Source organism: Panthera uncia (genome assembly GCF_023721935.1).
Source record: "Panthera uncia isolate 11264 chromosome C1 unlocalized genomic scaffold, Puncia_PCG_1.0 HiC_scaffold_3, whole genome shotgun sequence".
NCBI lineage: Eukaryota > Metazoa > Chordata > Mammalia > Carnivora > Felidae > Panthera > Panthera uncia.
This window is the reverse complement of record NW_026057584.1, coordinates 108,411,634-108,427,561: the sequence shown is the minus strand read 5'-3', so window position 1 is coordinate 108,427,561 and position 15,928 is coordinate 108,411,634. Positions and strand designations below refer to the sequence as shown.

At 38.7% G+C, this 15,928-nt stretch overlaps 1 protein-coding gene across 3 annotated transcripts in view; it reads left to right on the top strand.

Moving 5' to 3' along the window:
• Positions 1 to 15,928, top strand: part of IWS1 (interacts with SUPT6H, CTD assembly factor 1) — a 40,688-nt gene that overhangs the window by 6,703 nt on the left and 18,057 nt on the right. For all 3 annotated transcript variants that reach the window (XR_007454418.1, XM_049615782.1, XM_049615783.1), the window contains exons 3-5: positions 10,648 to 11,797; positions 13,207 to 13,399; positions 13,938 to 13,995. Coding sequence is in view for 2 of the 3 variants with exons in the window: in XM_049615782.1 (XP_049471739.1) it covers positions 10,648 to 11,797; positions 13,207 to 13,399; positions 13,938 to 13,995 (1,401 nt within the window). In the remaining variant the exon portion in view is untranslated. The remainder of the gene's footprint in view (positions 1 to 10,647; positions 11,798 to 13,206; positions 13,400 to 13,937; positions 13,996 to 15,928) is intronic.

Below are 15,928 nucleotides of genomic sequence, written 5' to 3'. Positions count from 1 at the left end.
TTAGATCATGACCTGGGCCGAAGTTGGACACTTAACCGACTGAGCCACCCAGGCTTCCCATTACATATGTATTTTATAATCAGCTTGTCAATTTCTGCAGGGAAGGGAGCTGGGGTCCTATTAGGGATTGCATTGAGTTGATGGGTTTGGGTAGTGTTGTCATCTTGACAATGTAGATCCATGAATATAGGGTGTTTTAAATTTCAGTTTCTTTTGACAATGCATTGTAATTTTCAGTGTACAAATGTTGTGTTTCTTTTTAAAATTTATTCCTAAGTGTGTTATTCTCTTTAATTCTTGGTAAGTGGAATTGTTTTATTTTCATATTCAGATTGCTACCATTTTTCCTACTCTGATTGCATTGTGGTATGAGAGCTACTCTGTATAATAATATCTATCTTTTTAAATTCATTGAGGTTTGTTTCGTGGCCTGGTGTATGGTTTGTCCTGGAGAATGTTTCATGTGCACTTGAGAAGAATGTACAATCTGTCTTTGATTCTACAGTGTGTCTCCTGTAGACAACATGTAGTTGGATCTTTTTTTAAATCCAGTTTCTATCTTTTGATTGGCTTGTTTAATCCGTTTACAATCTAATGTTTTTAAGGGAGTTGGAGTCTGCCATTTTACTGTGTTTTTTCTGTAGTCATGTCTTTTTTAACATATTTGTTATTCACATATTTATCTTTATTTTGGTGAGTACATTTAAGTTCTACAATAGCAGATTTCAGTTACAGGATGGAGTCCTCAGTTACAGTCACCATGGTACATGTTAGATCCCCAGATCTTAGTCATCTTATAGCTGAAAGTTTGTATTCTTTTATCTCCCCATTCCACTTGCTCCCTGAACCTTTGACAACTACTTTCCTACCTTGTTTCTCTGAGTATGGCTTTTTTTTTTTAAAGATTCCACATACAAGTGATACCATGCAGTGATTATCTTTCTCTAACTTATTTTACTTAGCATAACACCTTCAAGGGCCACCTATGTTGTCACGAGTGGCAGTTTTTCCTTCTTTCCTGTGGCTGAATATCCCATGGTGTGTATATACATACGTATATAATATATATATATATATTTTTTCTTTATCCGTTCTTCTGTTTGTTTTTTTGAGAGCCACTAGTTAGTTGGGGAGGGCAGAAGGTGAGGCAAAGAGAATCTTCCACACTCAGCACAGACCCCAATGCAGGGCTCAGTCTCACAACTGTGATATCAAGACCTGAGCCAAAATCAAGAGTCTGGATGGATGTTTAATCCACTGAGCCACCAGGTGCTCTGGTATCCATTTATCTGTTAATGGACACTTAGATGGTTTCCCATATTTTGGCTCTAGTGAATAATGTAGCAGTAAATGTAGGAGTGCAGGTATCTCTTCAGTATCTTCTTTTCTTTCATTTCTTTTGGATATATGTCCAGAGGTGGGGTTGCTAGATCATGTGGTCTATTTTTTGAGGAACCACCATACTGTTTCCCATAGTGGCTGCACCAACTTATGTTCCCACCAAGAATGTACATCCTTGCCAGCACTTGTTATATCTTGTCTTTTTATGACATTCATTGTAATAGGTGTGAGGTGATATATCATTGTGGTTTTGATGTACATTTCCTTGATGATTAGTGATACTGAGCTCCTCTTCATGAACTTGCTGACCATTTGTATGTCTTCTTTAGAAAAATATTCAGCTCTTCTGCCTATTTTTTAATTGGATTGGGTATTTTTTGCTGTTGAGTTGTGTCAGTTCTTTGTATATATCAGATATGTGGTTTTTTATGTAGGCTCTATACCCAACAGGTAGCTTGAACTCAACGACCCCAAGATAAAGAGTCGACACCAGGCACCTCTCAGATATATATATGTTTTGCATGTATTTTATTCAGTTCCTTAGGTTGTCTTTTCATTTTGTTGATAGTTTTTTTTGTTATGAAGAAGCTTCTTAGTTTGATGTAGTCCCACTTGTTCATTGTTGCTCTTGGTGTCAAATCCAAAAAATCATCACAAAGGCTGATGTCAAGGAGCCTATCCTCTATTTTTTTTCTAGGAGTTTTATGGTGTACAATCTTAAATTTAAGTCTTTAATCCATTTTAAATGGAAATTTATGTATGGTGAAAGATAAGGGTCCAGTTTTCCCAGCACCATTTATTTTAATTTTTAAAAAAATGTTTATTTCTTTATTTGGGAGTCGGGGAAGGGGGGAGGTGTGTGTGAGCAGGGGAGGGGCACAGAGAGGGGGAGAGAAAGAATACCAAACAGGCTCCAAACTGTCAGCACAGAGCCCGATGTAGGGCTCGATCTCATGAACTGAACCATGAGATCATGACCTGAGCCGAAATCAAGAGTTGGACACTTAACCAACTGAGCCACCCCGGGGCCCCTTCCAGTACCGTTTATTAAAGAGACTGTCATTTATTGGGTATTCTTGGTGTCTTTGTCATAAATTAATTGACCATGTATTTGTGGATTTATTGTTGGGCTCTCTTTTCTGTTCTGCTGATCTGTGTATCTGTTTTTATGCCAAAACCATACTGTTTGGATTATTGTAGCCTTGTAATACAGATTGAAGTCAGGGAGGGTGACACCTCCTGCCTTGTTTTTTCTCAAGATTGTTTTGCCTGTTTGGCTATTCTTTTGTTCCATATAAATTTTAGGATTGTTTGTTGTATTTCTGTGAAAAATGCCATTGCAATTTTGACAGATTGCATTGAGTCTGTAGATTGCTTTGGGTACTATGAGCATTTTAACACTATTAACTTTTCAAATCCATGAGCACAAATCTTTCCATTTTTGTCTTCAGTTTCTTTCATCAGTGTCTAATGGTACTCAGTGTTTGGGTCTTTCATGTCTTGGGTTAAATTTATTCCTGGGTATTTTATTCATTTTGATGTATTATTAATGAGATTATTTTTTATTTCTCCTTTTGAGGTTTTGTTGTTAGCGTACAGACATGCACCAGATTTTGTATATTGATTTTGTATCCTGCAGCTTCACTAAAATCGTTGACTAGTTCTAACAGTTTTTTGGTGGTCTTCTGTATATGTTATCTGCAAATGATGGCAGTTTTGCTTCTTCGTTTCTGATTTGGATGCTTTTATTTCTTTTTCTTGCCTAATTACTGGGGCTAGGACTTGCACCACTTTGGAATAACAGTGTCGAGAATGAGCATTCTTGTCCTGTTCCTGATCTTAGAAAAAATGCTTTCAGCTTTTCTCGTTGAGTAGGATGTCATCTGTGAGCCTGTCATATATGACCTTTATTATGTTGAGATATGTTCCCTCTTTACCAGTTTGTTGAGAGTTTTTATCATAAGTGGATGTTGGATTTTGTCAAATAGTTTTTCTGCAACTACTGATATGGCCATATGATTTTTAGCCTTCATTTTGTTAACATGGTGTAGTGTGTTGATTGATTTGTTGAACTATCCTTGCATGTCTGGAATAAATAACCATTTGGTCATGGTGTACTGTTGAATTTGGTTTACTCGTGTTTTGTTAAGGATCTTTGCACCTGTGTTCATCAGGAATATTGGCCAGTAATTTTCTTTTCTTGTAGTATCTTTGTCTGGTTTTGGTATCAGGGTAATGCTAGCCTCTTAAAATGAGTTTGGAAGTGTTCCCTCAACTTCCTCTTTTCCTTTTTAGAGGAGTTTGAGAAGGATTGGTATGTATTCCTATTTAAGTGTTTGATAGAATTCAGTTATGACTTACTAACATCTTTTTTGACTAGGTTCCTAAGAGGAATGTAAGCATCAGTGGAATTTTCATCAAGAATATTTGTTCTTTGTAGAGCACTTTGAAAACTCAGAATCGTCACCCACCTTTTGTGCTCTAGCAGATAGCAGAAAGGGGAAAGTTAAAAAAAAAAAATCTCGGGGCGCCTGGGTGGCTGAGTCGGTTGAGCAGCCGACTTCGGCTCAGGTCAGGATCTCGCGGTCCGTGAGTTCGAGCCCCGCATCGGGCTCTGTGCTGACAGCTCAGAGCCTGGAGCCTGTTTCAGATTCTGTGTCTCCCTCTCTCTGACCCTCCCCCGTTCATGCTCTGTCTCTCTCTGTCTCAAAAATAAATAAACGTTAAAAAAAAAAACAAAAAAAAAATCTCTTTGAATAGTTAACACCAAAATCACAATTTTTTAATAAAGAAATATGAGTACAAATGTGACCTAGTTATAACTAGTTGCTAGTTCTCATTTTTGTTGTTTTACTTGAATATTCTCTTGGACAACATGAAATTAGCTTTGTGGCTTGTAGTCAGCTGGTTTCTGTTCCATGAAAAGTACATTGAAGGAAATGTGTATTTTAATATCCAGAAACCTACAGATTTCATCTGTGTAGAAAGGTAGAAGAGGGTCTCACACACAGAAATAGAATGTGGGACTATTGAAGAATTTTGGAAATGGAGCCTAGCTTCTCATTGCTTTCTAACTGTAGGCAAACCATAGTGGGCCCATATCCATCTACCGTTGAAGTTGGGGGACAGCCACATTAGCCAAGTCTCATGTTGAATTGAGTAAAGATGGCAGAATGCTATTGTTTGGATCTTTCCACAGAGAAGTTGTGCTAATATGAGAAAAGCATTCCTATAGGGAGTACATCAGAGCAGCTAGAAGATTCTTTTTGGCCATTGCTGTACTTGTTTACCGTTTCTTACCAGTTCTTTAGATTCCATCTGTACTTTCCTTTCCTTTCTTTTCTTTGTGTCAGGTTTCAGGCTTTGTCATTTAGTCTACCAAGCTAAGGAGAAACAAATTTTGTGTTGGTTCTTTCCTGTTAAGCATTATTTTATGGGGTTTCTGTTTCATTTTGGTGAGTGTGAGTGTCTTGTGTATACTGAAAGTAAGAGTTTTTTTTTAAAATGGGTCTCCGATCTTAAGGTCAGTGTGTTATAAAGATAATTGTGTAAACATCACCTTTCATTGATGTAAAGGTAGAAGATGCTATGGGGGTATGAAGGAAAGAATGGCTAAGTAGCTCAGCCACTTCAGATGATCTGTTTGGGCTGAGTCTTGAAGGGTGAATATTTTGTAATTAAATAATCAGGTATTTTGATATGAATGGCTAGTAGCATTTATCAAGAGTTTAGAGGCACTGTGCTAACCACTTTTCATACTTTTGATCCTCAAAACAGCTCTCTTAGTATAGATACCATCCTTAACTCCATCAGATTGAGAACACTGAGGCTTTGAGAAGTTAAGAAAATTCCCTAGAGGACGGAGTAGAAAATGGACGAGCTAGGCTTTGGACCCCAGATCTTTCTGAATCTGGAGTCTGTGTTCTTAACTGTTTCGTTACGTGGCACACAGCCCATTCTGTCTAAAGAGGCTTCAGGAAGAGGCTGTTTTTGCCTGGTTTTGAGGTATCATAAGGACAAGGTGGGAGAGAAATATTCGAGGCAAGAGGAACAGTATTTGTAAAGACATGAAGGTAGCAGTAGTGAAGTTAGTAGTTCCATGTGCCTGCAGTAGAATTTTAACATGCATTTACAATCACTGGGATTAGATGTCAAAATGCAGATTCTTTGACCTCTTCTTCAGACTTACTGGATTAATATCTGGAAGTGAGAAGCACAAAAATCTGTATGTTTTTCACCAAAGCTCCCCAAATGATTCTTATGTACACTAAAGTTTGGGAACTGCTGGTGCAGTTGGTTGATGTTGGAGAGAGGGCAGAAGTGAGCCTGGGGAGGAAGGCAGGAGTAGGAGTTTGCTTCAACATTATGAACTTTTAAGCTTTGTGTACAATTTGCTTTTTCCACTTGTCATGAGGAGTGCTTTTGTTGATTATCTGATTCTAAGGTCAACCATCTTTTGACAGACAAAGGACACTGGTATATAGTTACATTTTATTATAATGCTAGCTGTAAAATTGGAGTTTTCTCAAAGTCAAAGCCTTGCAGCACTCCAGGAGCTACACTGGATTAACAGCATTGTGTAATTTTGTTGCCGGATTTCTTAGTTTCTTTCATACACTAATAAAGATGATATGTATTGACAAACTCCCAAGATGGGGACTTCAGATGTATCTTCTGGAACTAAGAGCCAGTGAAACATGGTTTTGAAAATCTGTAGAAATTTCCTCATGATATTTTACTGTGTGACTTGGTGTTGGAATGTTTTACCAATTTATATTGGTAGTTTAGTATGCATGTTCAACAGTTTTGTTTGACTCTTCCAATGGATAAGAAAGAAACAAGTATCCTCAGTTTGGTTCTTTACAAGGATTTCTATTTAACGTTTATATACTTTGAAATTTACAAGTTGATATTTCGCTTTATGACAGTTTTATCATTTACTTTGTAATTTTAAAACGTTAACCATCTCTCTGCACGTGTATTGGAGTATTGTGGCCTCGGTCCCTAAGGAGTGTGGTTACTATTTGTATGCTGAGACAAACAACCACATCATTCATTACGGGTAATTATTTGGATCTACAGTGTGAACGATTGTAAGCAGGAGGTATGAGGTATTATAGACGTTTGTAAAGCTTCTGAGAAACCTCAGAGTGGTCAATTTCCCTGGCAATTAGCAATTAGGGAATTTTTTAAATTATTAAGAACATGGCATTTAAATGGCAATTTCTACTATTGATTTGTTATATTCATACCTGACTTTTAAAGAACTGTATTTTGGATTTTTGAAGTTTGCAACTTAAACTAATTGTTGAAACCAGTCTAAAAATATTGAATATGGTCTTGATGACTTTTAAGCATAATTGCATCATCTCTAATGGATTCTTTTCCTAAATCCTGTGATGTAATTGCCTAAGTGAATTCTCTAACTTGAGTCTGTCGACTAGCACTTTCTTACTGCAGTAATTTCTCACTTTTTTGTCTTCACCATGTTACATATAATGAATAGACACCCAGTTTTTATGAAACTCCTCAAAAATTGATGAGAATTCATGTTTCACAATCCTTAATGTATGTAATGTCCTTGTCATGGTTGCTTGTTTTAGAATGTATACACCGTGTGTCTAGAAATCCAGGGTAGAGTGCAGCAGGTAAGTTTGAGGATGACTGTCCAGTTCATGGTATCTCTTCCCTCTCTGGGATCGGCTCCCAATACTGTGTCCCTGCTGTGGCTGTAACCCAGTGAACACTGAGTCACAACATCTGATGTTGCCATGGCCAATTGGATCATCTGTCCTGGGAGGTTAAAATTTAGAGCCCAGAAGTTTGGCATGGTTAGAGTGAATCATGATATTGATTGTGCTCTAGCAGAAAAGTCCTCAACTTCCCTTTTCTAAGCTCTCTGAGCTGCCTTGGTTCCTACCCTTTCTGAGTCTTTAGTCAGTTGCACTTACATTCTGGGAATATTGTTCTTTTGTTTTTTTTCTGAAGATAAGCCAGAGATGGTTTCTGTTGCTTACAGCGAAAATAAATTGAGTCACACACAAACTGTTAGAATTCTGTCATAGGTATGTCATGGGAAGCATTTCGAAAGCCGGTTATAGTTTTCCCTTTGCCTCCTGCTTTAGTGGCCTCTTCTGGTGCCTGTATGTCTCGCTTTCCCTCCTCAATAATCTCGTTAATTTTTTTTTTTTTAACTCTGTCATTACAAACTAGTTGCAAATACTTGTTGTCTGCATACTTACTAAAGCCCAGTCTCCTATAGATCACTTCCTGTAGGCTTTCACAATATTGTGCATACCTTCATGACAGCACATACTACTTTATGTTGTTATGATACATTTGGCTGGTTCATAGAAAGCAGCTTCAGGCACTGAGACATGTTCATCCTTGACTCCTAGCATCTTGCACATAGTTAATTATTCCTCACTTTAAATTATAGTTGGCCCTTGGACAACATGGGTTTAAAGTGCGTGGCACCACTTGGGTGTATGTGTGTTTAACATTTTTTTTAATGTTTATTTACCTTAGAGAGAGAGACACAGACAGAGGCACTAGTTGAGGGGGGGCGGGGAGCAGAGAGAGGGAGACACAGAATCTGAAGCAGACTCCAGGCTCTGAGCTGTCAACATAGAGCCCATTGTGGGGCTTGAACTCATGGACCATGAGATCATGACCTGAGCTGAAGTCAGATGCTCAACGGACTAAGTCACCCAGGGACCCCTATATGTGTTTTGTTATTTTTTTTTTTAATTTTTTTTTTAACATTTATTTATTATTGAGAGACAAAGATAGAGCATGAGCATGGGAGGGGTGGAGAGAGAGGGAGACAGAGTCTGAAGCAGGCTCCAGGTTCCAGCTGTCAGCACAGAGCCCGATGTTGGACTCGGACTCTCAAACTGCGAGATCATGACCCCAGCTGAAGTCGGACACTTAACTGACTGAGCTACCCAGGCGCCCCTATGTTTTTGTTTTTAATAAATACAGTGCTTAAATGTATTTTTTCTTCCTTATGATTTTCTTTTTTTTTAGTTTTTTAGTTTTTAGTATTATTTTTTTTAAGTAAGCTTCACACCTAGTGCGGAGCCCACTGTGGGGTTTGAACTATGATCCTGAGATCAAGGCCCAAGCTGACTGAGATCAAGAGTCAGATGCTTAACTGGCTGAGCCACCCAAGCTCCCCCTTAACGATTTTCTTTAATAGCACTTTTCTCTAGCTTACTTTATTTTAAGAAATAGTATACAAAATATATAACATACTAAAAATATGTGGTAATTGACAGTTTAAGTTATGAGTAAGGCTTCTAGGCAGCAGTAGGCTAATTAGTTAAGTTTTGGGAAGTCAGTAGTTACAAATTTCAACTGTGGGGGGGTGGTCAGCACCTCTGACATTCCTCTCCCATGTTGTTCAAGGGTCAGATGTATTCCCACTTGGTGTATATATACCAGAATCCATTCTGTGCTCTGAAGATACCTCAATGAAGAAAACAGGCCAAAAATGCCTGCCTTCTTAGGACTTACATTCTAAATTATATTTTCATAAAGACCATTAAGATAGTTTTTCATTCAAGTAGACTTTTAGCAATATATGGAGTATTGTACTGTAGTGCAAGAGTCTGTGTTACTTTTCCTGTCCTTATATCACATTTTATAAACACCTATTTTAATGGGATAATAGGATATATGGCTGGGAAGGAATCCAGTGCTGTGCTGAATGCCCAGTGCTAAAGAAAAGTGCCTGTAGGAAACTTGAAAAGTTTATGATTTTAGAAAGTTTCCTGCACATGTTTTATTTGAATAAATATGTTCAGCAATTATTCTTTATTTGGAATGCTGTGCTGTCGAGATGGTCCTAAAATATGGACAGAAAAAAACCCCTCAAACTTAGGCTTCAAAGCTTGTTGTATAATGTTTTGTAGTCTATCACAGCATACTTTAAATGAGCTGGAGGCAAGTTAAAGGACAAGTTTTATGAAGACTTTTTCTTGCCATTTATCTTGTCACTGAATTATTTCATAGCATGCTGGTGGGCATAAACATTATTAAAAATTCTTTGCTCCTTGAAAACTCATCTCTGGTAATCTCAGGTAATGTCAAGTCATATATTCTAAAGAGAAATATTTGGCTCAGAACATTTTTAATGGGGAAAAGTCACAGAAACACTTTCACTTTTTAAAACAGAATATTAATCACCATGTTATGGAAAGTTCAAATACTAGATGAGAAAAAATCTCCCAGATCCCAGTTACTAGTATTTTGGTGTATATATAATTTTATATCTTGTTCTTTACATTTGGAAAAATGTAGTTCTAATATACATATATCAAGTTCATACTCTCTGTTCTCAGATTATTTCTCTTAACATTATGTTGCTATAGTTATATCACATTTTTCCTAAAACTTAAACTTTTGTACCAGGATTACTAGGTGTATGACCCAGGCTGCTCCAAGCCTCAGTTTTGTTATTGTGAAAAGTACTGTTGTGAGGAGTAAATGAACTAGCAGGAGAGAGCCGCCTGGGAGTTGGGCTCTTACTAGGTGCTTAGTCGGTGTGAACTAACTACCCCTCTCCTTGTTTGTTCAGATTCTCCTGGGAGAGTATGCCCTGCATATCATTTCGCCCTTAAAGTTTCATAGTTTTTTTTCTTAAAATAATTTTAACTTTATAGAACCCAAGAATGTTTAAGAAGAACTTGGGTACATGTAGGGGCGCCTGGGTGGCTCAGTTGGTTAAGTGTCTGACTTCAGTTCAGGTCTGATCTCATGGCTTGTGGGTCCGAGCCCTGCATTGGTCTCTGTGCTGACAGCTCGGAGCCTGGAGCCTGCTTCAAGGTTCTGTGTCTCCCTCTCTCTGCTGCTCACCCCTTCCCTCTCTCCCTCCCCCCACCCCTTTCTCTCTCTCTTAGTATTAAATATTAAAAAAAAAAAAAAGTTGGGTACATGTTTGCTTGTATTTCTGTGAAAAATACATTTTTAGGAGCTAGAATTATGTGGAAAAGTCAGGCTTTTTGGGGGGGGGGCTAGCTTTTCAAGATATAAGCCTCCTGTATAGTAATCTGGTGGCATGCTTTACACGTTTGTTTTGCTGAAAACTGGTTATCTTTTCCCATTATGGGATCTAAACCATGTTAGCCATTTCACAGGTAGATGGTCTTCTTTAAAGTGGGGTGTTTCTATATAGGTGTGGAACAAGAATTTTTTTTGACGTGTGCATATTCCTGTATTTGAAAAAATGTTGAGAAATTTTAACATTTCTCTACTAAACGTTTTTCTTGCACTTTACTAATTTTTTCGCCCTTGACATTTTAGAATGAACCTAGTGATCGAGAGGATGGCCTCAACAAAAGACATCATGTGACGGATTCTGAGAATGATGACCCCTCAAACCTTAATGCCAGTGACTCTGAAAGTGAGGAGCTTCAAAGGCAAAAGGACAGTGACTCTGAATCTGAGGAGCATGCAGAGCCTGTTGCAAGTGATTCTGAAAATGAGGACACTCATCAGCGTGCGAGTGACTCTGAGAGTGAGGAGACCAGGAAGCTACCTGTCAGTGATTCGGAAAATGAGGACCTTCTTAATGGGCACGCAACTGATTCAGAAAATGAAGATGTTAGAAAGCATCCTGCCAGTGATTCAGAGATGGAAGAGCTCCCCAAAAGTCCTGCTAGTGACTCTGAAACAGAGGATGTTCTAAAACCTCAAATCAGTGACTCCGAGAGTGAAGAGCCCCCACAGCACCAGGCCAGTGATTCCGAAAACGAGGAGCTTCCCAAGCCTAGAATTAGTGATTCGGAAAGTGAGGAGCTTCCTAAGCCTCGGGTCAGTGACTCAGAGAGTGAGGAGCCTCAGAGGACTCAGGCCAGCGACTCGGAAAATGAGGAGCTTCCCAAACCCCGTGTCAGTGACTCAGAAAGTGAGGACCCACCACGGCACCAAGCCAGTGACTCAGAAAATGAGGAGCTTCCCAAACCCCGTGTCAGTGACTCGGAAAGTGAGGGACCCCCACGGCACCAAGCCAGCGACTCAGAAAATGAGGAGCTCCCCAAACCCCGTGTCAGTGACTCGGAAAGTGAGGACCCCCCAAGGAACCAGGCCAGTGATTCAGAAAACGAGGAGCTTCCCAAACCCCGAGTCAGTGACTCTGAGAGCGAGGAGCCTCAGAAGGGACCCGCCAGTGATTCTGAAACTGAGGATGCCTCCAGGCACAAACAGAAGCCAGAGTCGGACGAGGACAGCGATGGGGAGAACAAGGGAGAGGATGCAGAAATGCAGAATGACTCATTTCGTTCAGATAGCCATATAGACAGAAAAAGGATCCAGAGTTCAGACAGTGAGGAGGAGGAACCCAAAAGGCCAAAAATTGACAGTGACGAAGATGAAGAAAAAGTCGGGGAAGAGGAGAAAGTAGCAAAGCGAAAAGCTGCTGTGCTTTCTGACAGTGAAGATGAAGAGAAAGCATGTAAGGATGCTTCCTTTTTTGAACTGTTTGTGCATAGTTTTCATTCTTGTCTGAGCTTGTGACTGTGAAGCTCTGTGTGTTTCTGAAATGTTAGATCTCTACTATCTCATTCAACTTGATATTCTAAAATATCACTAAGACACTAGTTTTGCTTGGTTTTCAGGGGCCGATCTTAGTATTAAATTGGCTTTGAGTTGTTTAGGAGCATTGGTTAAGGTCTTACTGGTTCAAAACAGTAAACTAATGGAGTTTCAATGGGAATATGAAAGATAGTTTTCTGTGGGGAAGAGTAATATTTCAAAGAAATCTGTTTATGTGCAAACCCAGCTGGATGCAGACTTGGCTGTGGATCTGACAGTTAATCCGTTAGATCCCATGTGGATAGTGACTGAGCTCCCATAGGTACCTGTCTTGTTAAACATCGTCAGATAGTTGCCAAATACAAGGAAGTTTGTGAGGGACTGTATTTAGAGACTCTGTGTCTCTTTCCAGTTTTTGCTAGCTGGGCCCCTATTTTCATGGATAATAGTTTTCACTTCATTACTTTTTTTTAATGTTTATTTATTTTAAGAGAGCATGAGCAGGGGAGGGGCAGAGAGAAAGGGAGGGAGAGAATCCAAAGCAGGCTCCGCACTGTCAGCGCAGAGCCTGATGTAGGACTCGACCTCACGAGTGAGAAATCATGACCTGTGAAATCATGACCTGAGCTGAAATCAAGAGTCAGACACTTAACGACTGAGCCACCCGGGCACCCCTTGATTACTTTTTTATGAAACTTACTTTTGAGTGGGGAGAAGACATATTTCATTATAACCTGGCAGTTATAGGAGAAGGAAAAAGAGCCTCACACATGTCCCAGCTAGTTTACTGGGGGAGATGAGAAATTCCAAACCGACCAGTGATGATCAGGAAGTAAGGGGATTCCATAAAAGAATATCTAAACCTTTTCAGTGCTGCTAATACTCAGCAAAATAGAAGGGACTCTAATTCTGCATATCATTGCAGTCTTCAGTTTTTCTGTTCCCCCAAAGGAAAGGTGCCTATTGATGCCCACTTTATGTTGACAATTTCGTTCTTCATCTTCTGGCCCCTTTTTCCTAAACAATAACAGATAATTGTAATATGACTCTGAACCTTTTAGTACCGTTCTTTTTAAATAATGTATTTATTTAGTTTCTGCACCCAGCATGGGGCTCCAGCTCATGACTCGGGTCAAGAGTCTCTTGCTCCTCTGACTGAGCCAGCCAGGTGCCCCTAGTTATTTTTCTTTTTAATTATTATTCTAAGCTGTGTGTTAGGAGCCCTTTGATTTTTGCTGAGTACTGCCATTTTAAAAGCACCTGTTATTCTTAGTAATACCATGATCGTGACAAATAAGATTAAGGATATTTTGAACTTTTTTTTCACAGCAGCGAAGAAGAGTCGGGTTGTCTCTGATGCAGATGACTCTGACAGTGATGTTGTATCAGATAAACCAGGCAAGAGAGAGAAGACTCTAGCTTCTGACAGTGAAGAAGAAGCAGGAAAAGAAGAATTGTCTGATAAGAAGAACGAAGAGAAGGATCTGTTTGGGAGTGATAGTGAGTCAGGGAACGAAGAAGAGTAAGTGACAGCATAACGTGAGTTTTCAAGGGTACATATGAGGTGGTAGAGAGGGGTTTGTCTTTTAAGTTTTTTAAACTTGTATTAAAATTTTATTGGGAGGTGATTCAGTATATCCTGCCCGATTGCATGATTTTGGGGGATTCAGGATTTCAGTTCCTGAACTATTGTTATGTGCTATAACATAGATGAATCTCAGAATATTAAGTGAAAGAAAAAGAGGACATGTCTGATTCCACTTATGTGAAGTTCAAGAGCAGGCAAAATTAATCTGTGATGACGGCAATCAGAATGGTGGTTGGCTTTAAGATGTTCATGTAGGGGACTGACTGTAAAGGGATGAACTTTCTGGAGAGATCAAGTTGTTCTATATTTTGATTAGGGTAATGGCTATGTGAATGTTGTCTTTTCTCAAAACCCACTGAAACAGACACTTGGATCTGCACATTTTATGATACGTAAATTGTATCTTGTTAGAAAAAGATTTTGTGGTTCCTGTGTAAATGAGAAGAAAGCAAATGATTTCCTTCTCTTCTAGAAATCTTATTGCAGACATATTTGGAGAATCTGGTGATGAAGAGGAAGAAGAATTTACAGTAAGTATAAGATGGAGATATTTCTTTAACTATGCTCTTTCTATTTCTGTGACAGTGGTTCCCAAATAGGTAATTCCAATAAGTAGAAATAAACAGGTATGTAAAGGCACCTGAGTAGCTCAATCGAGCATCGGACTTCAGCTCAGCTCATGATCTTGAGGTTTGTGAGTTCAGGATCATTGCTGTCAGCCTGTCAATGCAGAGCCCGCTTCAGATCCCCCGTGCCCCTCTCTGCCCCTCCCCTGCTTGCGCTCTCTCAATAATAAATGTTTTTAAAAAAAAAAAAAACAAAAAAAAAAGTGTGTATTCAGTAGAAAAATCGAGAAGAAAGGATTCAGAAAGTGGAATAAAAGTGTATACAGAGGCATAGAAGGAAAGTAACAGGCAAAATTGACTTAATTGGGAGGAACATGTTAAGAGACGACAGAAGGTACGTTATAATGCTGAAGAGAAGGATTCACAGTACTTATAGAACTTGTGATTCTAGCAATGGTAGGCTAGGTAATTTGGACCAACCCTTCTGCTAAGGACAACTAGAAAAGCTAGACAAAATACTTAAAACTCTCATTAGCAGAGGAATAAGGTAACAAAGAATTACTAAGCCCAAAGCTAGCAAAAGACAGATACCTAAACAGGTAAGCTCAGACTGGGTGTCTTATGTAAGAGATGAATCACTGGGTTCTGCTCCTGAAACCAAGACTACACTGTATGTTAACTAACTTGAGAATAAAAAAATAACAAAATAATTTTAAAAATGAACAGTTAAAAAAGAAAAGAGATGAGCTTAGCATTTAAAATGCTTTTTCTGGGATGTTTGCCTGTTCATGCTGAGAGGCTAGTCATATTTTAAAAAGAATTTTTTTTTTAATGTTTGTTTATATTTGAGAGAGAGAGAATGGAAAGGGTCAGAGAGAGAAGGAGACACAGAATCTGAAGCAGGCTCCAGGCTCTGAACTGTCAGCAAAGAGCCCATTGTGGTCCTCAAACTCACGAATCGCGAAATCATGATCTGAGCCGAAGTCGGATGTTTAACCAACTGAGCCACCCAGGTGCCCCGAGGTTGGTCATATTTTTGACAGTTTCTGGGCTCAAGAGACAGTATTTGGAGGTCAGAGCCTGCTGAGGTTAGGAGACCCTTGAAAACCTCATGCTCTTAACTCTTGCCTAATGCTCTCAGGCACCTGACATATGTAAACAAATCCCTTCAGGACAAAGGTAGCATCATCACAGGCCTCATTATTTCTGTAGTTTATCAGATATGCAGTGTGGTACCTAATTGTCAATAAGTTAAAAAGAAACAATGGTGACATCAGACAATATAAATAGACCTTGAGGCTCTAGATAATAAGAATTTTAGATGTTGCCTTAAAAAAAAGCTCTTCAGGGAGGTAAAAGGTAAGAAATTTTGTCAGAGCAAACAATGAGAACTGAGTAGAAATTCTGAAACTGTAAAATTACAGTAACTGAAATTAATTCCATGGATGAGTTTAACAACAGATTAGATTTATTCGAAAAGGAGTGAACTGATGGATGATAGGTTAGAAGGAGCTATTTAGAATGAAGAATTAAGATATGTAAAAGAATAAAATGTAAATTATACATGAGAAGGTTTAACATAGGTTGAATCTTAGGAGAGGAAAAAAATGTATGTGGCAGAAGCAGTAAAGGAAATGATACATAAAGCTAGAGATTCTAGAAGTACAAATTATGAGCAGGATAAATGCAATGATATGATGAAACCTACACCTAAATACATCATAGTAGAATTGCAAGAAACCAAAAAAGACTGGGAAATATTAAAAGTAGCCAGAGGGGGAAAATACTACATTCAGAGAGGCAAAGATTAGACTGTAACAGCTGACTTCTTAGTAGAAACAGTAGAATCCAATAATTTCAAACTCAGTGTTCTGTTATAGTCAGCAAAAATATTTGT